The sequence below is a fragment of the Mirounga angustirostris genome, unplaced genomic scaffold (assembly GCF_029215605.1).
Source record: "Mirounga angustirostris isolate CCGP_5_RB_7025 unplaced genomic scaffold, mMirAng1.0.hap1 SCAF_5, whole genome shotgun sequence".
Taxonomy (NCBI): Eukaryota; Metazoa; Chordata; class Mammalia; order Carnivora; family Phocidae; genus Mirounga; species Mirounga angustirostris.
The window spans coordinates 171,652,721-171,675,180 of NW_026991713.1; the positions used below are offsets into that span (position 1 = coordinate 171,652,721).

The 22,460-nt window shown below is 54.7% G+C and overlaps 1 protein-coding gene across 6 annotated transcripts in view; it reads left to right on the forward strand.

The window, feature by feature from the left end:
• DTX2 (deltex E3 ubiquitin ligase 2) overlaps positions 1 to 22,460 on the forward strand; it is a 36,656-nt gene that overhangs the window by 7,053 nt on the left and 7,143 nt on the right. For 4 of the 6 annotated variants that reach the window (XM_045875594.3, XM_045875597.3, XM_045875598.3 and 1 more), the window contains 4 exons: positions 5,808 to 6,164; positions 8,551 to 9,187; positions 15,835 to 15,935; positions 20,522 to 20,662. In XM_045875594.3, coding sequence (XP_045731550.1) covers positions 5,808 to 6,164; positions 8,551 to 9,187; positions 15,835 to 15,935; positions 20,522 to 20,662 — 1,236 coding nt within the window. Of the gene's footprint in view, positions 1 to 2,923; positions 3,036 to 5,807; positions 6,165 to 8,550; positions 9,188 to 15,834; positions 15,936 to 20,521; positions 20,663 to 22,460 lie in introns of those variants that run through there. The other 2 variants (XM_045875593.3, XM_045875595.3) reach the window with 2 other exon arrangements.

The following is a 22,460-nucleotide window of genomic DNA, read 5'->3' on the forward strand; positions in this document are numbered from 1 at the left end:
TGTGAACACTTCTGTAGGTTTCTGTTGAGTTTCCTCTATACTTCTCTTACCGGGTCAAAATAGTGCTGTGGCAGATATTTTTATGTCTATCTCCTTAGGTAAATTATTGGGTCAAAGCAAGTAAACATTTCTAAACCACTCCGTACATATTACCACATCTTTCTGGAAAGGGTTTATCCTTCCCAGGGGTAGGAGGACTCCATATACTCCTGCCAGCACCAAGTATTGAAATTAAGCTTTATTTTGTTTTTTTATTTTATTTTTTTAACTATTTTGATAGGCAAAAAAATAATGTTCCATTGTTTTAAATTTGCATTAAAAACAACATTTCTGGTCAGGTAGGACATTTCTTTGCCATGTTTGTATGCAGGATTGGCCTTTGCCGGGTCTGTGGGAAGGCTTCCTGCCAGGGCCAGGGTGGTTGGCTGTGCTGTCCTGAGGTCTTGGAAGGTCACGCTCCTCGTGTCAGCTGGTGGGTGTGGAGTTTCAGGCCGAGCTTCTTGGAAAGGCCCCAAAGGAGAGGTGGCTTAGGAAATAAGCCTGGGCTCACTGGGTTCCCATCCATGCCCCTCAGAACTCTTGCGCTCTGCAGAACAGCATCCTGGGCTTCTGGAGAAGTTGGCACGGAGGCCATTTCTTTGTCAGAAAGAGCACGTTCCTGCATTTTACATACCAGTGAGCAGCCTGCGATCCCATTTGCAAATAGGTTCTGGTAATCATCAGGGGCCGGAAAATCCATCCATCTGCCTGAGTGGTAGAGCCTACAGAAGGGATGGTGATTGTTCCAAAGTCACGAGGGTGGAGTGTACTTGCACGTGTGTGTGTGTTCATGTGTGTATGTGTGTGTGCGCGCACCTTCTGACCGCTGTCTCCATCTCCCCTCGGGACGATGGAGGGTGGGGGCCGGTCCCTGTCCCTGCGTGGACCGAAGGGTGAACCGCTGAGCCCAGGCATGCACGAAGCCAGTACTTATTTCAGTAGGCTTTGGAGGGATGAAACAGGGTCCTCACATGTTGGTAAGGTGATGATCACAGTCTGAGCACCGCCTTAGAAACCACACTCCGGGACCTCTTCCCAGAGGCCGCAACCTTCATGGGATCCGCTTCTGTGGTTCCCGCACCTGGAGGCCCACAGTTAGGCAAGATGATTTGCACTCAGATTCTTGTGCCAGCTCAGATCTTGTTCTAAAGCTCTTCTAAATCCTCTGTGGATAGAAAGACTCTGGGACACATGTAACTTTTTTCTTTTGTGTGAAAATGCCTCCCTGGTAGGACAGCAGCAATCCTCTGTGCCCCACGGCGCAGCGCTGTGGGCAGGATTTGCAGGTAAATCCCGCAAGAGAATGCGAAGGAAAGCAGGAAGGTTTTTCTCATGGTCGAAGTTGTTGATATTTTTTAAAATGTAACTTTGGGCTCATCCTAAGAAGTAGTATGACCATTGTGGAACATCTGCAGGTACAGAAAGAGGTATACAAAACAGAACCGTAACTCCATCACTCCTGTTAACATTTCAGAGTTGTGGGGCGCCTGGGTGGCTCAGTCGGTTAAGCGTCTGCCTTCGGCTCAGGTCATGATCCCAGGGTCCTGGGATCAAGCCCCGCATCGGGCTCCCTGCTCAGCTGGGAGTCTGCTTCTCCCTCTCCCTCTCCCCCTGCTTGTGTTCCCTCTCTCACTGTCTCTCTCTGTCAAATAAATAAATAAAATCCTAAAAAAAAAAAAAAAAAGAACATTTCAGAGTTGTTCCTTGCAGCCTTTTTTCCCCCTTCCTTCCAGCCTTTCTACATTTTTAATATATTTTTAAAAGATTTTTATTTATTTATTTATTTGACAGAGAATGAGCGAGAAAGAGTGAGTGTACAAGCAGGGGGAGCAGCAGAGGGAGAGGGAGAAGCAGGTTTCCTGCTGAGCAGGGAGCCCAATGCAGGCCTCGATCCCAGGACCCTGGAATCAGGACACGCTTGGTGCCTGTCTGCTGTGTGCCCGAAGGCAGATGCTTAACCGACTGAGCCACCCAGGTGCCCTTAGCCTTTTTAAAAAATTTTTTAAGTTTATTTTTAGTAATCTCTACACCCAGCGTGGGGTCGAACTCACGACCCCGAGATCAGGTGTTGCACACTCTTCTGACTGAACCAGCCAGGTGCCCCAGTTCTTAATTTCTTTTGGCCTCAGTTCTCTCCCCTATAAAATGGGGGACAATGCCTACCTTCAAGGGCATTTGAGGGTTGAGAGAGCCTGAAGGACCAGAGCGCCCCACAGTAGGTGCCCAGTAAATGACACACCGTCCTGCCTAACAGCGGAGCGGGTGCTGTTCCGTATCCTGTATTTCGTGTTTGTCATGAGCATTATCATAGGTCCATAGGCCTTTTGTAAACATCTTCCAGGACTTGTATTCCATCATTGGGATATACTGTAACTTCCTTAAGAATTCCCTTATTGTAGGTGTTTAGTTCCAGATTGAGGCTTTTTTCCCATGGCCAATTATAGTAATTATTATTTTCATAATTAAGAACACCCTCAACAGCCCCTGTCGTTAAGAGCCGAAACAAATTAGGTTTTTGAACTACAGCTTCATGATGGCTGAGGTGGTTGCAGAGAATGGGCTCCTTGACACAGCCCTTGTGTGCGTGTAATTGCCGTGTTCAAGTGGAACGCCAGTGGGTGTTTCTGGGTCTGGCTTCAAATGTGCCCCAGGTCCCGGGAGCAGGAGGTTCTCCTCTCTTTTGTCTGCTGGAGTTTGAGACCCTCTGGGATATTAGGCATTTGAAGTGCTGAAGCCCCAGCTTTGGGTTAGCTCCAGCTCCGCCCTCAGGGAGTTCCTGTTCCAGTGGGGAGGCAGACAGTGAAACCAATAAATGCAGTCTTTCGTGTTCGACGCCCTGGGGGGTGGAGTCAGTGCTTTTCTGCTGAGGGTGTGGGTCAGAGGGCTCAGGAGAGGGGGGTTGCTGTGGCTGAGTCTGGAAAGATGGGCACGTTCGCTTGGGTTCTTTGGTGGAGAGAGGACTGGAGTCTGGACACGTGTAGCAGCAGGATCAACAGGTAGGAGGCAGTAGGCAATGGCTTTGAACGTTCTGGCACTTGCTAGAATTGGTTGTGTCTGGACCTAAGGAGGAGGCCGCGTGGTATGACGGGGCACAGCGGCTGTGTGCCATGTCGTCTTCCTCTCTGGGTCTCCAGTACCCCAACAGTGCCTGGATGAGGGTGGACCCTTGGTGTGTGGAGGCCAAATGCTTTCGTGAAGAACCTCAGCTGCAGTTCTAGCCCGTATCTCGCAGGCTGTTTGGCAGAGCTCTGCGAGTTGGTTCGTCTGGGGATGTGCAGACATGCTGGAACATACCACGTGTGCTGATATCCAGGAGGCCTCCGCTGCCTGCGAGATGAGTGATGCCTGCCAGGAGGTGCCAGGAGGAAAGTCTGGGCTCAGGATTAATTGGCTCTGAAACCAGTCCTGTGATTTGTACCTGGATGTGGTTACAGAGACTTCTAATTGCAATCACTGAGCTAATAAGCCAGCCGGCCCAAGGGCATCCCAGGTCTGATCCTCCAGAGTGGGATGTGTGCTTTTGTTGGAGCAGCGAGCAGCTCGGGGACAGCCCCGGCACCCGCAGGTGGCTCCCAGTTCCCGCAGGCCTGACTCCTCCATCGCCCGCGTCCTCATGCTGTGTGTGTAGCTCAGTGCCGCCCTGGGCCACCGCTCCACCCCCAGACTTGAAGGGTGGGGATGGAGGTCTTGGGGTAGCAGGGGCTGGGCCAGAGCAGGGAAGGCGAAGGAGGACAGGCTTGGCGGCTAACTGCTGTGTGCCTGGCGCTGCGCTGGGTGCTCTGTACAGAGCTCTCGGAACACCAGTGAAAAGCACTGAGAACAGGCGTTAGTATCATCATTTTCAGGTGGGAGAAAGCAAACTTGGAGAGCTCAGGTACCTCCGTCAAGATGATACAGCGAGGGGCGCCTGGGTGGCTCAGTCGTTAAGCGCCTGCCTTCGGCTCAGGTCATGGTCCCAGGGTCCTGGGATCGAGCCCCACATCGGGCTCCCTGCTCCATAGGAAGCCTGCTTCTCCCTCTCCCACTTCCCCTGCTTGTGTTCCCTCTCTTGCTGTATCTCTCTCTGTCAAATAAATAAAATCTTTAAAAAAAAAAAAAAAGATGATACAGCGAGTAGAGTAAGCCTGTGCCTGTTCATTTTCATGCACTGCTCCAGATCTGCCTGCCTTGTGGGGCAGGTGTCTTGAGTCTTCTCGAAACCTTGGTGGTGCAGTGCTGTCTCAGGGACAGGAACCTTATTACCAGCTGTGTAAGCAAGTCACCGCCACTCTCTGGGCCTCGGTTTCCTCATCTGCAAAATGGGGAGACAGTTCAGCGTCTGTACATGAGGGGTTTGTGTAGAAATCAGAGCAGACAGTGTGACTGGGAACCCTGGGCCCTGGGGGACGTGCTGTAACAGTTGAGGGTGCTCAGGACTCGGGATGGAGTCTCCTCTCTCCTCCCTCCTTTCTCAGCGGGGCCTGAGAGTGGAGCCCAAGGTAGAGTCGGGCTGAGCTTTCCTGTCCAGGAAATGGGCATTAGCACTGGGTTGATGGGTTTGCTCTCTGCTGTCACTTAGCAGTGTTTGTGTGCCCTTCAATAAGACCTTGACCTCTTTTGAGCCTCGTCATAAAGTGGAAGTACCGCCTTGTGGGTCTGTTAGGCATACGTGAAACAAGTCTGTTTGGCGTTTGTCACTAAATTGGTCCTGTTCCTCTGGTACTCTGGGGGCCTGACACGGTACAGTGCCTTCACAGTGTAGTGCTCTTCTCCAAACAGCTGCAGGCTACTTCCCATGCAGCTGTGTTTTGAACTAATATGTATATAACACTTAGGACAGGCCTCTGCTGGGGCTGGCGATATAACTGTGGACAAGGCAGACTCCCAGCTTGGTGCTGTCTGGAGGGGCAGTAAGATCTGGAACGTCATCCTACCCATACGGGCATCAGAGTTCTGGTCGGTGCTGCAAGGGAGAAGCTCACATGATGGGCAGCCAGGGAAAGCCTCCCTGAACCACGCAGCCTGGGCCTCAAGGCTGAGTAGAGTTGACAAGGGAGGAGGATGGGCTGGGGTGGCCGGGAGAGGAACGTCTCAGGAGATGGATGCAAACCCTCTGGGCCTGACCAGTGGTCATCGAGGTCCAGACTGGGGTGCGGAGAGGCCGGGCTTCAGCATCTGTGAGATTTTAATGTTTATCTAGGGTACCCTTCGTGGCTAATGATGCCTCCTGGAGCAGCCTGGAGACCTGGGCGGAGCTAGGACTAAGCTTTGAGTCCCAGCTCTGCCGTTGACCCTCTGGGTGTCCTTGAGCCCTCCCTCTCCCCAGTCCTTTCGGAGACACAGGTTTTTCCCATCTGTAGCATAGCAGGTGTCTCACAAACAAATCCGCTTTGGAAACAGTAGAGTCTCCACCACATAGTGTAAGTGAGGGGTCACCACGGCCTCAGTGCACGAGGGGTTTGGGCTTATTCATGAAAACACAGGATAAAAGAATATACTCAATAGTTAGGTCACAGGGAAATGATCGGTAAAAAGAAGCTGGGCTGGTGATTAGCACCCAGGACTCACTCCGCTGAGTCTCCCTGAACATTCGCAGAGGCAGGTAGGATGCTTGATTGACTGAATTCTTCCTGGCTGCCTGAGCAAAGAGACAGGATCAGGTACTAGACTCACAAGGCTCTTAAGGTATGAGGGGAAAAGGTAATTGTGGAAAAGTAGACATTTTTTCCCCTCTGAGGCCGACTCTCGGGGACGCTCTGTGCGTTGGTAACTGTTTGTCCTGTTTACAGGTCTTCTGGAAGCACTGGGCAATGACCCCGAGACTCCAGCCCAGAGTGGTCTGAAACCGTTCGGCAAAGCAGAGGGAGACCTGGGGAAGATGGCCATGGCCCCAAGCCCTTCCCTGGCGCAGGTGTACGCCAGCCCCGTGGCGGTGGCTGTGTGGGAATGGCAGGACGGGCTGGGCACCTGGCACCCCTACAGTGCCACCGTCTGCAGCTACATCGAGCAGCAGTTCGTCCAGCAGAAAGGCCAGCGCTTCGGGGTGGGGAGCCTGGCCCACAGCATCCCCTTAGGCCAGGCTGACCCCTCGCTGGCCCCTTACATCATTGACCTCCCCAGCTGGACCCAGTTCCGCCAGGACACTGGTAAGACACTTCCTGCCTCTCGTACGTGTCGGATCGCCCGCGTTGGGGTTATGTATAGCAGTGACTCTCAGAGCTTCGTCCTGTCCCTGAAACGCGCTCAGTTGGGAGGCAGGTGCTGTGAGTGGTCCGGATACCACAGTATGAGATGTACCTCTCAGTAGTAGGGAGTGTCTTGAGAGCACAATGCAGGGGCCCTCCCAGCCCGTTGCCCCTTGTTTCCCAAACCCAAAATGCCTGCTTCCACCTGCAGAGATTGGAGGGTCTTGCGGACAGGCCAGCATGGAAGTAGTGTGCTAGTAATGAGGGCCTGGTGATGCGTCCTGCCTCCGCTGCACGTGTCTGTCTGACCTGGTTACACAGGTTACTGCACTCTCCCACGTGCTCATGTGTGGGTTTTTGTGTGTTTTAATCAGTATTACTGAGAATGGAACCATCAGCTTCCTCCTGGAGCTGTGCCCTGTCCCTCTAACCCAGGGGTTCTCAACTGGAGGTGTTTTTTCCCCCCAGGACATTTGACAGTGTTTGGAGACATTTTTGATGGTCACAAACGTGGGGCAGGGAGCCACTGGCTCTGGTCAGTAGAGGCCAGGGATGCTGCAAAAACGCACAGGACTGGCCCCTGTGCCAAAGAATTCTGGGCCCAGGATGTCACTGGTGCTGGGACTGAGAAACGCTGCTCTGATCCCTACGGCAGGGTCCTCGGGTGTGTGAGGGCTAAGGCTTCCAATCAGTTGGATGCAGAGGGAATCCCTGCCTTCCTGATGTTTGCAGTCCACTGAGCAAGGCAGCAAACAAGATACATAATGTGGAAATTATGTATTGAATTAGGTCGCAGTGAGTGTTAATCAGGCAATGAAACCGTCAAGTGTTGGGAGAGATCAAAGTTTGAACTCAGGTGGCCAGGTCACCAGGAAGAAACGAAGACAGACCCGAGGGAGGGGCAGGTTGTCCCTTGAAGGGACTTTGGCTTTTATTCTGAAAGGGGGAGCGGTGGGAGAGGAGTGCTGTAATCTGATTTAGAGGTGAAGAGCATCCCTCTGGCTGCCACGGAGGCAAGGGTGGAGGTCAGGAGACCGGCAGAAGCGAATTGCGGCGATCATCTTTTGGCAGGTGCTATGGAAGCATGGCCCAAGTTTGTTTTCTTCTTTTTCTCTCTAATCTTCAGGTTCGGCTTATTAAGAATATACGCTAACCACAGGGTGTTTCCCAGTAGTTGTCACTTGAGAAGTCAAAGGGAATGGTACATCCATGTAAGGGATTTATGTAACTACGAATAATGAGTTTTATAAAGTTTAAGAGATGTAAGAAATACTCACTCCCTCATACGAGAGCACAGCCCGAAAAGTTTTCAGTGTGATCGTCAGCTCCCTAAGTGTACGTGCGTAGGAGCCCAGATGGGAGGAAATGCATATGGCAATATAAGCTGGATATTGCTAGAATTGGTTGTGTCTGGACCTAAGGAGGAGGCCGCGTGGTATGACGGGGCACAGCGGCTGTGTGCCATGTCGTCTTCCTCTCTGGGCCTCCAGTGTGGTTGGTCTTGATCGTTGGATTATGGACGGTTTAATTTTCTTTATATTTTTTAGTTGTTTTTTTTTTTTTTAAGTGGAGCTACATATTTTTCATCGCTAGAAATATTTTGAAAAAGCTTGCAGTCTGAGCGACAGCTGTTCTTTGACCCAAGTTCCCAGGATAGGAGCATAGGTCCCCCTCCGCCACTAGATCCCTGTGGGCCCAGTTTCTTGCTTCTTTTTTTTTTTTAGATTTTATTTTATTTATTTATTTTTTTTAAAGATTTTATTTATTTATTTGAGAGAGAGAGAGTGAGAGACAGAGAGCACGAGAGGGAGGAGGGTCAGAGGGAGAAGCAGACTCCCCGCCGAGCGGGGAGCCCGATGCGGGACTCGATCCCGGGACTCCAGGATCATGACCTGAGCCGAAGGCAGTCGCTTAACCAACTGAGCCACCCAGGCGCCCTAGATTTTATTTATTTGAGAGAGCACACGTTTGAGCGAGCACGAGGTTGGGGGGAGGGGCAGAGGGAGAGGGAGAAGCAGAACCCCCGCTGAGCAGGGAGCCCAACTCGGGGCTCGATCCCAGGACCCTGAGATCCTGACCTGAGCTGAAGGCAGATGCTCAACCGAGCCACCCAGGCGCTCCCCCCTCCCCCACCTAGTTTCTTTACCTAGAGGGAGCTTTCTGCCCTTTCTACCCAAAATTTGGAAAGCATAACTGGTGTCAGTCTTAAGGTCAAATAGCAGCATGACCCTATGCACACTGTGACCGTGTTGATTTATTTTGGTTGTAGAAAGAGAATTTTTAAGCTCCTTCCATTTTGGGGGGCTAGCAGATTCACCATTTATGTGTCTGCCTTCTTTTCGAACAGGCACCATGCGGGCTGTGCGGAGACACCTGTTCCCCCAGCACTCAGCCCCCGGCCGGGGCATCGTCTGGGAATGGCTGAGTGACGATGGTTCCTGGACGGCTTATGAAGCCAGTGTTTGTGACTTCCTGGAGCAGCAGGTGGCCAGGGGCAACCAGCTTGTGGACTTGGCTCCCCTGGGGTACAACTATACCGTCAACTACGCCACCCACACGCAGACCAACAAGACTTCGAGCTTCTGCCGCAGCGTGCGGCGCCAAGCAGGACCCCCGTACCCAGTGACCTCCATCATTGCTCCGCCAGGCCACACGGGAGTCGCCTGCTCTTGCCATCAGTGCCTCAGTGGCGGTGGAACTGGCCCGGTGTCAGGCCGCTACCGCCACTCCATGACCAACCTCCCCGCGTACCCTGTCCCCCAGCCCCCCCACAGGACCGCCATTGTCTTTGGGGCCCACCAGGCCTTTGCCCCATACAACAAGCCCTCGCTCTCTGGGGCTAGGTCTGCACCCAGGCTGAACGCCACCAACCCCTGGGGTGGGGCGCCACCCTCCCTGGGGAGCCAGCCCCTCTACCACTCCAGCCTCTCCCACCTGGGACCGCAGCACCAGCCCCCAGGATTGTCCACAGCCAGTGGAGCCAGGTATCTCGTGTTACTGGGGATCCGTTTGTCCTCCGTGCGCCGTGTCAGCAGGCTTGGGTTTCTGCTCTTACTTAGCTGGGAAGACACGCCCACGTACCTGCAGGCCTGGGCCCTGCCTCCTTGGCTGTTCTGCTGTGGCGTCTGGTGCCAGGTGCAGGCCTTCCACAGCCTTGCCTTGCACGGAGCCTACCTGAGCTCCGGTACCTGAATGCTGGTAGTTGCCTCATGGGTTCGAAACAGCAGTGCCTTCGTTCACTCAGAAGAGCCAGGCTCTCTGTAGAGCAGGTAAAGGCCTTTGAGCCGCATAGCTCTGCTGTGTACCTGAGGATGCATCACTGACTTCTCTGTGCCGGGCACTGAAGACACAAGAGGTGGAAGGTTTAGTCTCCTCCCACTCGGCCAGGGGAAGGCCCTGAGCCCAGTTTGGGAGCTTAACGGTTGGTTGAGGAGAGAGCAAAATGCTGTGTGTGGCGGGTGGCAACAGGTGGCTTCCACGCTGGTGTGGTCAGCCCAGTGACTTGTAGAGCTCTCTGCGCCTGGAGGAGGATGGTGAGATGGGCCCCACCTGGACCCCGGAGGGCACCGACTAGTCAGGGGAGCCCTGGAGTGGCCAGTGGGGGGTGTTCCTGGGGTGCCCGGGGACCTGTCGCTGACGAGGGGACTCATCAGGATGCGTTATTGAAGGCGTTGGGCTTCTGAATGTTAGCCGGGATGGGGGCTGGTTTCTGGGAGGGTGACCGGTGACTGGACATGTGGGCCTGTCGCGGGCCTGTGGCTGCCCTGCCCCTCTGTTTGGGTTGGACTGATGTCGGCCTCTAGCATTTTTTTTTTTTTTTTTAAGATTTTTATTTATTTATTTGACAGAGACACAGCGAGAGAGGGAACACAAGCAGGGGGCGTGGGAGAGGGAGAAGCAGGCTCCCCGTGGAGCAGGGAGCCCGATGCGGGGCTCGATCCCAGGACCCTGAGATCATGACCTGAGCCGAAGGCAGTCGCTCAACCGACTGAGCCACCCAGGCGCTCCGGCCTCTAGCATTTTTTTAAAGCTGGGCTTCAGAGGACCCTGCCAGCTTCTATAAGACACGGCGGCGGCTGCCATTCACTGAGTGCACGTAGCTGGGCTGTGTGAGTGATTTCAGTAATCCTTGTAAGGCCACCTGATAGGTGGTGTCCTCAGCTTACAGGTGAGCACGCTGAGGTTGGCAGGACCGCCAGCAAGTGGCCGAGCTGGGAGTCAGCCCAGGCCTCAGAGCAGGCTGTGAGGGACACATGGAGATCTTGAAGCTCTCTTAAAAGGCGGAGTGAGGGGAAGGCAGAGACGTCCTGAGGGATGAGTGTGGAGGAGTCCGTAGACAGGAGGGGGATGGGTCAGGGCATCTTCCTGGGCATCTTCTCCTTCAGAGATTGGGGGGGCGGGCATGTGAACCTGAGGTCTTTCTGGGAATGGGGCGACCGGAGCTTTCACTTGGCCTTCTCCCTGGATTTTCGCAAAGGCGTTAGCAAGCAGGGCTCTGTGCTGTCTCAGCCCCACCCAGTGTTCTGTGAGGCCCCCTCCAGTATGTGGGTCAGAATCTTTCAGAGAAAAGTATGCTGTCTGCTAGCCCAGAATGGTTATCAGCAGGGCTAGAGCTTCTTTTCTACTGGGTCAGTTTTGCTGAGCCTCCTAGGGCTTCTTAAGGTCTTACAAATTATTTTGAGGCACATTTCTAGATAGTTCTAGAGCTGGGATTCTGGGATGGAGCCAGGTGATTTAATTAATGGGCTTTGTTGCTCTCTCCTGGTCCGGCGCTCCCATTGGTCTCCCCTGCTACTCCTCTGGCACCCCCTCCCCCGCCTGAGGGCCTGAGGGCCTGAGGGCCTGAGGGCCTGCCAGAGTGGGTCCTACTGGTACAGGCCCGGCAGGTCACAGAAGGGAGGGCGGCTGGGCCAGACGCTGTTGTCGTTGCTTCTGGGCTATGCGTGTTACTGCTTGCCCTGCTTGCCTTGGTTGTAAGCCAGGAAGGGAGCCAGGCCACCTGGCTCTGGTAGCTGAAACCGCCTCAAAGGGGCCTGCCTCACGAGGTGGGTGTTGTTCATCTTTATCTCCTCCAGCTTTTCAGGAGCTGGGAGAGGCACGGTTCACTCTCATGGGCCTATCCCCCCCCCCCGTTTTGAAAAACAGGGTTTCGGGGTGCCTGGGTGGCTCAGTCGTTAAGCGTCTGCCTTCGGCTCAGGTCATGATCCCAGTGTCCTGGGATCGAGCCCCGCATCGGGCTCCCTGCTCTGTGGGAAGCCTGCTTCTCCCTCTCCCACTCCCCCTGCTTGTGTTCCCTCTCTCGCTATGTCTCTCTCTGTCAAATAAATAAAATATTAAAAAAAACCAAAAAAAAAAACAGGGTTTCCCCATGCCTTATTTGTAGGGCGGCCCTTTTCAGTTAACCCCTTTCTGATGGGTGTTGTAGAGCCTGGAGGGGGCTTAATGAATACCTGGCCTCTTGACCCAGCAGAGCCAGGAGAAGCGAAAACACTTGTCACCTTGGTCTGCCTAGGGGCTGTGGTATGGTTCTCCAGGCTGAATGAATGTCAACTGTGTTAGGTGGAAATTTCCCAGAGGGCGTCAGGGCTGGTGGCACCATGGGCTGGGGAAGTCTGGGAACCCGCTGTCTTCACTGGTAGCCACTGGAAGGAACATGCGAGTGAGCGAAATCAGAATTTGTGGAACCCATGTGGTTTTTATTTTGGAACCCGTGCGGTTTCAGATCGCTTCTTTTATCAACATGGGTAAAACCTTGGCTGTTGGACTTCCCTGTGCCCTCGGAGGCTTTCTGAGTAGACAGTAATGCACTGAGCTGCCGGGTTGAAGAAAATTTCCTGGTAGCTGAACTTTATCCCTTTAAGCACCAAAACTTGTGTTTTAATGATGTTGGACTGAAAGCTTTCCAAAATGTGTCATGCATACTCTTTTCTTTAGCAGAGGGTGTGGTGGCTTAATATTTTGATGACTTGAGGTGGTGATGGTGACGGGCAGTCTGTTGCAGCTTTGGCGTGGCTAGGCCTCGGGGCTGCTTGACCCTGCCCTGAGTGATTCTAGGATGTGGCCTCCCAGTTTGCTTCCATCTGGTCTGTTCTTGCTGCTGCTGTTCTCCCAGCCGCTAAAAGCACGCCCTCCTGCTATCTGCCTGGCTTGCATGCTCGGACTCCTGGGCCCCCGGGCGGAGGTGGGGTGGGAGTGGGGGTGGGGGGGCTTCCTCCTGACTGGCTCTAGGCCTTTGGGTCAGCTCTGTTCCCTTCCCATGTCTGTCCTTTGCTCTCCTAAGATTAAGGAGTTGGCCTGGGAAGTCTGAAGTTTCCTTTTGCTCTACTGTTGTGGTTTTTGGGATTTCCGTGGGGGCCCTGCGGGAAGGTGCCTGGTGGCCCTTCAGCTTTCCTATATATCCCCTTGACCCCTCTGAGAGCAGGGTAACAGTGGACATTTGTATTGGGCTGCAGATTAAGCCTCATAACCACCCAGGGGGCCTTTTGGAATTATTCTCATCTTACGGATAGAGAAATTGAAGCTCAGAAAGGGGACTTGACCTGCCGAGGACATGCTGCTTGAAGCCAGAGGGTGTGCTGGGGGGGCGGGGGGCTCTAGACCCCACATCTAGTGCTCCTTGTACAGCACCTCCTGTCAGGGCTTGCTCGTTGGTGCTGGGTAGCTGGCCTGTAGGGAGCTGGTGGAAGGCTTTGTGTTTCCTTGCTCCAGCTTCCCAGCTCTGCCCCTTGCCTGGGACTGTCACATATGTCTTCGTAGAATACTGGAAGCCCTTACGTCTCATGTTCTGAGCTCCATCTGGAAGCTCCTGGAGATAGTTCCAGACAGGAAAGCCAGGTTGGGGCTAGTAGGTAGACCCACGAACAGGAGGCTGTGACTGGAAGGATTCTCATAAGGGCACTCCTTGGGGCGAATAGTGCCCATGTTGGGGAACATTCTGCCCGTCTGGGACCTTTGAGGATGGTGGAGGGGGATCGGTGACCTCCGAGGTTCCGTCCACCCTGAGAGTCCCCATCTTGGGAACCGTTGGGTCCTTTTACTGCTCTCATCACTGCAGGGAAACATCTGGGGGAGGAACTGGGATGAGTGATAGGGGAAGTGGCAACAGTGTGAGACCCACAGAACTTAGTCACAGTTCCTGGCCCCAGTTCCAGGGTGAGCTTCCCAGTGGGAGCCTTAATGGCCTGTCTGCTTTCTGCTCCAGGTCTTGGTGGTGGAACCTAAGGCCTACTCCTTCAGATATGTGCCTCTCCCCAGCAAAGGAGGACCCAACTTCTGGGACCCCCTCTGGGCCAGCGATGAATAGCCCACTAACTTGGGGGAGTTGTCGAGCCAAGCTTCAGCTTTCCGGCTTCCTGGCTGAGGGCTCAAGCTCCGTGTCCCCTGTAGAGCTGGCTTGGGAGATGAAGGATGCCTGGAAGGGCTCTGTCTTCTGGAACTCCTTCATTTCTAGAACCTGAGAATTGCAAAGACCGTCAGAGATTATCTACTTTCCTTTTAAAAACCAAAGTGGAGAGACAGGCTTAGGAAAGGGGGAGGTGGTTGCTCTGACTTAAACAGTTTAGTGGGGCCAAAAGCTTAGTTAGCCCAGGTGTTCTGAGCACCCAGCTCTTCCATGGCATTATCAGAGCTCTCCAGGGCCATGTCCCTTATTCTCTCCGGCTTGAGAATACCCGAGGAGGGCAAGTGTCACACGGGTGATTCTCTTTGGGGAGAACGACCCGGAAATGAAAACAAAACCACCTCTTTCCTCAAATACTGACCGGAGCGCTTGCTGTGCTCCCAATCCCGTGCAGGGGGGCCCTGGCAGCTTCAGCACCCAGCTGAGTGTGAGGTTTTGGTTTGGATCAGAACTGGCCAGCTCCCTGTAGTTTCTACCAGCAGGATCTGTGCCCCCGGGGCTGGTGGTGAGGAAGCATCTGGGGCAGTTTCCAGAAGCATTCACCATAAACCAGGCAGATTGTTGGTTTGCTGGCAGCCGCAAGGGTCGTACAGTAGATCGGAGCTGTCCATCACTTCCTGAGCACCTTCCCCGCTCCAGGCTAGGCCCAGTGGAACAGACTAATGCAGCCCGGCCCTGTCCTTGCGGAGCTCCGGTGTAGGGACTATGCGAAAGGGTTTCATAACCCTTCTGGTGTCACCATCCTTAACATGGGCAGGGATGGACCGGAAGACACAGGAATTAGGGTGGCAGGTCAGCGGCGGAGGGGGGGTGTTTGCCAGGCATCTCAGGCCATCTACAGCAACCATTCTCCATTGAGGGGGGGGCTTCCCCCAAAAAACAGTGGCATAGATTTGTTATCACTTGAAAAATATAATGGCTTAAAACCAAATGAATGACCCAAACATAGTTACTGTGGGAAGGAAGACTCTTATTTAAAAAGACAAAAACCCTTAATTTTGAACTAATTTTAGATTTACAGAAAAGTTACAAAAATCGTACAGAGAGTTTCCATCACACTCTTCCTTGACTTATCTTGTGAAGCCAGACAATTGCCATCATGGGGGCATTACTGTTAACCAAGGACTTTTCTCAATTTTCACTTTGTCCACTGCTGCTCCAGTTCTGTCCCAGGATCTTGTAGGATCCTGTCTCATATCCAGTTGTCTCCTCCCCATCCTCCCTTCAGTAGGAGTTCCTCCGTCTTTATTGTCCATAACCTTGACACTTTTGAAGAGTTACTTTGTCGAATGTCCCTTAATTTGGGCTTGTCGGTTGCTTTCTCATGCTTTAGGTTATGCAGTTTTGGCAGGAACCACAAAAGTTGTGTTATGTCCTCAGGGCACCATCTCTTGGGGTTGCTGGTATTGATTGGTCATATTACTGGTGATACTGGTCTGGAGTGTGTGTTAGAGTGGTTTCTGACGGATTTCCCCTCTCTAGGTACCGTAGAGCCCTCATTCTGACAAAGCTAGTGAGCTCAAAATTCTTTTAGGATTGTCTTCAGAATCTGAATTGCCCAGGAAAACCTTTCTTTTTTTTTTTTTTTTTTAAGATTTTATTTATTTATTTGAGAGAGAGTGAGCACACATGAGAGGGGGGAGGGTCAGAGGGAGAAGCAGACTCCCTGCCGAGCAGGGAGCCCGGTGTGGGACTCGATCCTGGGATTCCAGGATCATGACCTGAGCCGAAGGCAGTCGCTTAACCAACTGAGCCACCCAGGCGCCCCAGGAAAACCTTTCTTTTTTGACGCTTAAGGCTTCCTTCTTGATCACTTGTAAACTGCTGAGTCTCACCCCAGCACTGTTCTTTCCCATCACTGCTCTCGCCCCGCCTGCCGATGCTCCCCCACCTCTTCGCCTGGCTTGGAGTTTGGCTCTCCCTACTTGATTTTGGCCTGGGTGGTGGGCCAGGCTCTGGGCTTCACATTCTCAGTATTCAGCTTCTCTAGGTTAGTTTGGGTCTGAGCGTGGTGAAATTCAGATTTCTTTGCTCCTCTTTCCAGATATCAGGGTCTTTAATAAAAAACAAAACAACCCACAAAACCCAGAAGTCCTCGCTCACACGGAGGTGGCCATGCAAAGTGAAGTTGTGAAGGGGCCCCAGCAGCACCAGTGTTTTCGCATCTTGGGCTGGCTCTGGTTTCTGCTAAGTTGGCTCCTACATTCAGCTTTGTTCTCTCTTCTCCCAAAGTGCCTCCCTCCCCAGTGGTCCTGCGAGCAGCCCTGGGAGCATCCCCGCCGCGGTGCCCATGCAGATGCCGAAGCCCAGCCGGGTCCAGCAAGCCCTCGCAGGTAGGCACCTTGCTGGGTCGTGGGTTCCAGAACAGGCTGTGTCTGGCAGGACAGGACATAAAGGCGGTGGGAGAATGCGTGGGCTGGGGAGGAGACTGTGGGGTGGGGGTCTTGTTACCCTCTCTGTTCTCACGGAAAGCCACAGCGGCTCCGGGGGTGGGGGGGCAGTGCCTCTTTTCCGTGATGGGGTACCCTTAGTGAGTGAGCCTGTCTCTCAGGGGGCGGCCTGCCTGATGACAGTGGGTACCCTGGTGTGGACCTTTCCCCATCTTTGAAATTTCCACATCACTTTTTTTTTTAATAAAGATTTTATTTATTTATTTGACAGAGAGCGGGAGAGAGAGTGAGAGAGAGCATCAGCAGGGGGAGGGGCAGAGGGAGAGGGAAAAGCAGGCTCCCCACTGAGCAGGGAGCCCGATGTGGGGCTTGATCCCAGGACCCTGGGATCATGACCTGAGCCACAGGCAGACGCTTAACCAACTGAGCCACCCAGGCGCCCCTCCATGTCACTTTAATTATGGTCTGAGTCACTTGTCTGTCCTGAAATGCTTTACATATTTCCCTGAAGGGGCCATCTGGGGAACTCAGCTGTTTTGGCTGGAGTTATGCTTTGAATAAGTGGCTTTGTGTCCACCTCGATCTTTTGTTAACCATACACCTTTGAACTGTTTTTAAAATTCCTTTTATAGGTTAGGGAGTTACTGAAAATTACTTTCTAATGAGTGGGAAAGGCAAAGTGTCATAGATAGGGCAAATGTAGTGAGGTTGAAGCAGGAGAATAAGATAACCCAAGTCTGTGTGTTAAGTGAGTCACTGTAATAGCACAGGGGGGTTCGAGGGGACAGGCCTGGAGCAGGGAGGCCCATGCAGAGCCCGACTCCATGGCTCAGGGGAGCTAGCCAAGGGCCTGACTCGGGCCTCGGCAGTGGTGGAGGTAAAAGCTTCTGACTTGGTGACTAGGTGGGTCGAGAGAGAGAAGGAATGGAATGAGGCCCGGTGTGTGGCTGTCGACGTTACTGAGGCACTAAGGAGGGGTTTTGCGTGTATGTTTCTTCATTTCTTCCCAGTAACAGCTCTGCGAGGTAGGAACTTTTATTCCTTATTTTATACTTGAGGAAACTGAGCCTCAGAGAGTTATAGAAACTTCTCAAGATCAGCTGGCCAGCCCTTGGCAGAGCTGGGACTCAGCCCCAAGCATTCTGGGCCCCAGAACCTAGGTCCTCAGCAGTTACACTGTGCCACTCCCCAGTCCGGTGGGAACACGGAGAGGGGCGGGGTGGGGATTGGGCACTGCTGGGTCATAGCTGGGTGGAGCTGTCCTGGAGGCAGTGGGCATTTAGATGTGCAGCTCAGAAGAGCAGTCTAGGGTGGAATGGGGTGACCTCTGCCCCTCATGGGGGGATGTATGAGGTTACAGAGACTGCGGGTGGGATGCTGGGAAGAGCCCTGGAAGGAGATGGAAGGACCAGTCAGAGAGATGGGAGAAGATGGGAGAGTGGGGCCCCCTGGAACCTGCTTCAGCTGCTCAGCCATCAGCCCTGTGCGGGGCAGAGAGAACAGTGAGCAGACATGTTGGCGATTGCAAAGTTCCCACCCAGTTGAGGTCTTCATGTGGTACCAGCCGAGTCAGAGCCGTGCGTGCATTCATGGGGTGGTGATCTTACTGGAGAAAGGTTGTGGGTGACCAGGCGTGGCCGGCACAAGGCTGAGCTCCATTCAGCTCTGTAATCGCTAAGGCTAAAATACAGATGCTATAAAAACCTTTCTAAATGCAGCTCAGAAGTGTTCTGGGGCTTGAGTTGCACTTGCTCCCTTTCCTATGCTCCTGAGGATGAGGACCCTTTAGTCTGCATCCCAGAGTGTCCTTAGTGTCCCCCATGCCCTTGGCTCTCAGATCAATCCTGGAGGTAGGCAGTCTTTTAACCTCCATTTTATTCATTGGGGAAATTCGGGGATCTCGGACCCAGCCAGCAAGGAGTGGAGACTGGAGCTCATGGCCAGATGCCACCTCCTCTGAACACAGGCTCTGCCTTGCACCTGCCGGTGGGACCCTAGTCTGAGGTGCCAGGGAAAGCGAGATCCCGAGCCAGCCCCCAGGAAGTAGGGTCTGGAGAATGTCTTCTTTCCCCGGGCCACATTAACAGATTCGGGAATACTCAGGCCGCCGTTGAGGGACGTAGGGTTTTGCAGGTAGGTTTACAAAGCAGTGGTCATGCTGTGGAAGGACTGGGTACCCTCTGCGCGGGCAGAGGAAGGCCACGGAGGAGCCACCTCCTGTCAGGCCAGCAGTGCCTCAGGTGACAGCTTCCCTGGCCGCGGTCGGGCCCAGCCCTCTCCTCGGAGTGTCTGTGTTTCACGCTGCTGTGGCGCCCCCAGGGCCGAGCAGCCAGGGCCGAGTGGAGCTGGGACCCCGCTCGGTCAGGCCGGTCGGAGGACGGGGGGACCGGAGCCCCTGTGTCCGAAAGGAGATGTCTGCACGTCTGACTGCTGCAGGGGCTGCTCTCTCTCTGGGGGTCTGGCGAAGAAGTGGGCACCCTCTCAGATAATTGGGGGAGCTGTGGCCGTGCGAGCTGTTACAGTTACTTGGGGATGTTGGGAGTTTGGGGGGCTGTCCCTGAGCCCTGCTGTTAGGAAGTTGTGATGGCCCACTCATGGCGTCCCCCACCCCCCGCAACCCATCCTGTCCAGTGGGTGTTGCTTTTGCGAAGTGTAGGTGTGGGGTGATTTTCACACTTTCCCGCAAGAAGGCCGACGCACGGAGCAGGGGCTCCTGCTCTGCAGGCTTCTAAGTTGAGACTTCTGTGTCTGTGACTTGAATTCAGGGGAGGGGTCCTGCATCGATGAGGGCAGAAGCGTTGTTTGTGCTGGCCTCACAGAGGCCACCCGGCAGCATTCAGGGGGATCTTAGTTCCCCAGCAGACAGGTGCTGTGCGCCTCCTGTGACCGGGCCCTGCCCTCGGTGCTCGGTGCAGGGAACATAACACCCAGACACGAGTCCTTTCTCATAGTAAGAACGCTAAGCAGGGTAAAGGAGACACAGATGGAGGGGGATGGGGCCCTTTTAGATGGGGTGGTCAGGGAAGGGCTGCCTCGTAGGTGACGCTTGGAGAGAGGTCTGGTTGAAGTGGAGCAGAGAGTGTTTGGGGAGGAGGTCATGGTCAGTGCAAAGGCTCAGGGTTCTACTAAGGCATTGTTCCCGTCCCCTCCGTCCCCTCCATCATTGTGCCCCTGCCCCTCCCCCATGCCTGCTTGTCATTCGGTCTGCCTGACATCTAGTTCAGACCTACTTTGGAGCTCGGGAGCAACCAACCTCGAGACGCTGGTGGCATCGCATTGCCTGATGAGTGAGTGCCCGGGGTGCAGCTTTGGTCTTCCGATGTGCGCTTTGGTGTCTCTTGCGAGTGGCCGCCATAGCGCCCCCTCCCACCTCCGCTGTGCTGTCCAGGCTGCTGGCTGGCCTCTGCTTCTGTCCCCGACTGGGCATGTTTGCCACATGAGTCTTTGTTCTTCGAGGCCACGGTGGCTGGCCCATCCAGGATCTTCCGCTTCCTGCCCCAGGCTGCCCTCGGTACCCAGCCCCTGAGCCTGATTCTGAGTGCTCGGAAAGTCTCCCTCGGGGAGCCCAGAGCTCACTTGCCCTGTGGAGGAGGTGTTACTGAGCTAGACAGAGGGCAGGGAGGATTGGGTGGGTGGTGCTGTGGACAGCAAGGCAGGCTGAAGGTGTGGCAGGAATAGGGGCTCCCACGGGAGGACATGCTGGGTTCCCGGGAAGTATGGGTCCTCAGGGAGTGCCAAGGGAGCGGCATGGGGTGCGGGTCCAGCTACAGTGTGTGTGGAACACCAGGCTGAGGAGTGAGGCCTTCCCCCTGTGGGGGTGCCCACGGTGCTACCCTCCAGGACAGAGGAGGCTGTTTGAGCCTTGACTGAGGGCGCTAGAGAAGGAAGCCACGGCCCGGGACCATTGCTGCTCCAGAGGATCGGCCACAGGGGCCATGGGGAGGCCTCAGTCGGGGAGCAGGCCTAGGGCCAGCATTCCTGCTCACCCACCCTAGCAATGGCACTGGAAGCATCTAGAGGGGCCAGATGGGGCGTGGAAAGCAGATAGCACCCCACTGGAGGCGAGGTGACCAGGAGCCCAGAGGGCACGGCTGGGGGGAGCACGGGGTCGGGGACTGTGAGCATGAGACCCTGTCCGTGTCTCCATAGCTTGCCCGTGCCCTTCCATGTCACCCCTCTGCCCTCCTTCTTGCGCCTGGCAGAAGGGAGATCCCACCCGGAATGGCATCCTGCCCTCCTGAAGCAAACGGCCTCGCCCTGCCCCTTCCCCGCATGCTGTGAGTGTGGGCCAGTTGGTGGCTTGTACAGGTACCTGTGGAGCTCTGACGAGCTGGGCATTTCTCTGGTTCCTGGCCTGGAGCTTAGCTGCCTCGAGCCTCTAGCAGCCGATTCCTCGGGAAGATCGGTGGGTCCTGCTGGCCGTTCACAGTGCCACCTGGACTCAGCCGGGGTTTGTGGATGTCACATGCCGAATGACTCCTTCTAACGTTTCTCCCCTCTCTGCATGTCTGATCTTGCACCCCGTGTAGGCATGACGAGTATTCTGATGTCAGCCATTGGACTCCCTGTGTGTCTTAGCCGCGCACCCCAGCCCGCCAGCCCTCCCGCCTCCTGTCTGGCCTCTAAAAGTCACAGCTCAGTTAAGAGATTGAGGAAAATGTCCATGAAAGGTAGTTCCTGCTCACAAATACTCTCTGGCCTCTGCTAAGCCTCCGAGTCTTGCTGCCTCTGACTCTCCTGCATCGATCACTCTTCTCTGACCCCCACGGCCCTTCTCCGCTTCCTTTACCCCCAGGGGAGGGCTTCAGTGGCCCTTTTGCCTGCCCTCGGTGCAGAGGTGGGCCCCAAAAGCCACTTGCCGCCGAAAACCCAGAGTTCAGAAGCTCCTGTCTTCCTGGCACAGGTGGAGTGTGAGGGCCCTGTTCTTGAGGACTCTGTGACTCTATAAACAGAAGCATGGGGTGAGGCCAGCTCAGGATGGGGTGACTCTGTCCCTCCCAGCAGGGCCAGCGTGCGTCTCAGGAAAGGCCCCCAGCCCTATCTGGCCACCACGAAGGGCTACTTCAGAGGAGTCCCCCAGTGGTGCTGCACTGCCCATCACATGGCTGGGGAGGAAGGGGTTTCAGAACCATGGAAGGTGCTGTGGGTTTTAACCAGACTTACGTGAAGGGGCCTGTGGGTAGTAAGTTCTAAACCTGCCATTTCGAAAGCTTATGCCTCTGTCATTGGGCTGGAGACGCACAGACTGCTGAAAGCCCGGTGACCTTCAGCGTGGTGTGGTGAGCGAGGGAGCACGGCTCTGGCGCAGCCAGCCTGGGTTCCAGTCTTGGTTCTGGCTTCATGTCTCACACCTGTTCTCCATTCACGAGCCGGCACCTAGTACTTACTAGCAGGTCGGTCGTGGGAGGAATAGGAAATGCACACATGAGGCGCCCGGCATGTAGTCACAGGGGTGCTCTGATCATGCCCACCGCCTATCTAACCCCAACCCCGCACGTGTCAGGGGGGCCCAGCGAGTGGCAGGGCTTTGCACCGATCCCGGCAGCCAGGCAGGCCAGGCCCGGAGCTTCCTGAGACACTCAGACTGGCCCAGGAAGAATGCAGGCTCTCGGCAGACACTCTGACCTTCCTTCCTGGGCTCAGATGTCCCTTTCTTGGGGGTGGTGGTCACCTGGCTGGCCCCTTAAGAGAAGTGTGGCTCGTGGAAAGCTACCTTGGGTTCTAAAAGGCCACCCGGGCAAGGGCGAGTAGCGGGGAAATGAGATGCTGAGCCAGGCCTCAGCAGAGGTGGGCCCAAGGCTGGTCCTGGCAGATAGGGTCCTGGGGTCCCTATGCTTTTCTAAAATGCTCCTCTCCTCACTCTGAGTCCCAGCAGCTACCAGGACGGCTACCAGAGCTGGCGGTCACTGTGCTCTGGCCTGGCCTTCTCACCAGTGACCAGTCTGGGGCCCAGAAATCTGTGTGTGTCTGTAGGTGTTGGGGGGACGGTGCGTGCGCGTGTGCGCATGTGTGTGTGTACGCGTGTGACGTGTGTGTGGGTGCGTGTGGAATGTGTTGGGGGACATTTGTGTGTGTGTGGTATGTGTGTGAAGGGGTAGAGGTACATTTGTGTGGAGGTGTGTGTGCGTGAGGGGGTTGGAGGGGATGCTTGTGAGGGTGTGTGGGCTGCGTGTGTGAGGGTGTATGTGTGTGAGGGGGTTGGGGATGCTTATGAGGGTGTGTGGGGTGCGTGTGTGTGTGAGGGGGTTGGAGGGGATGCTTGTGAGGGTGTGTGTGTGTTTTGGGGGGGTGGGGGATATGTGTGTGTGGGGGAGTGTGGGGAGTGTGTGTGAGGGGTGGAGGTACATTGGTGTGGGGGGTGTGAGGGGGTTGGGGGGACGTTTGTGTGTTGGTGGGGTGGTATTCCTTGGTCCGTAGCTGCCTCTCTCAACAGTCAAACAGTTCGGGTCAGGATGAGGTCTCCATTTT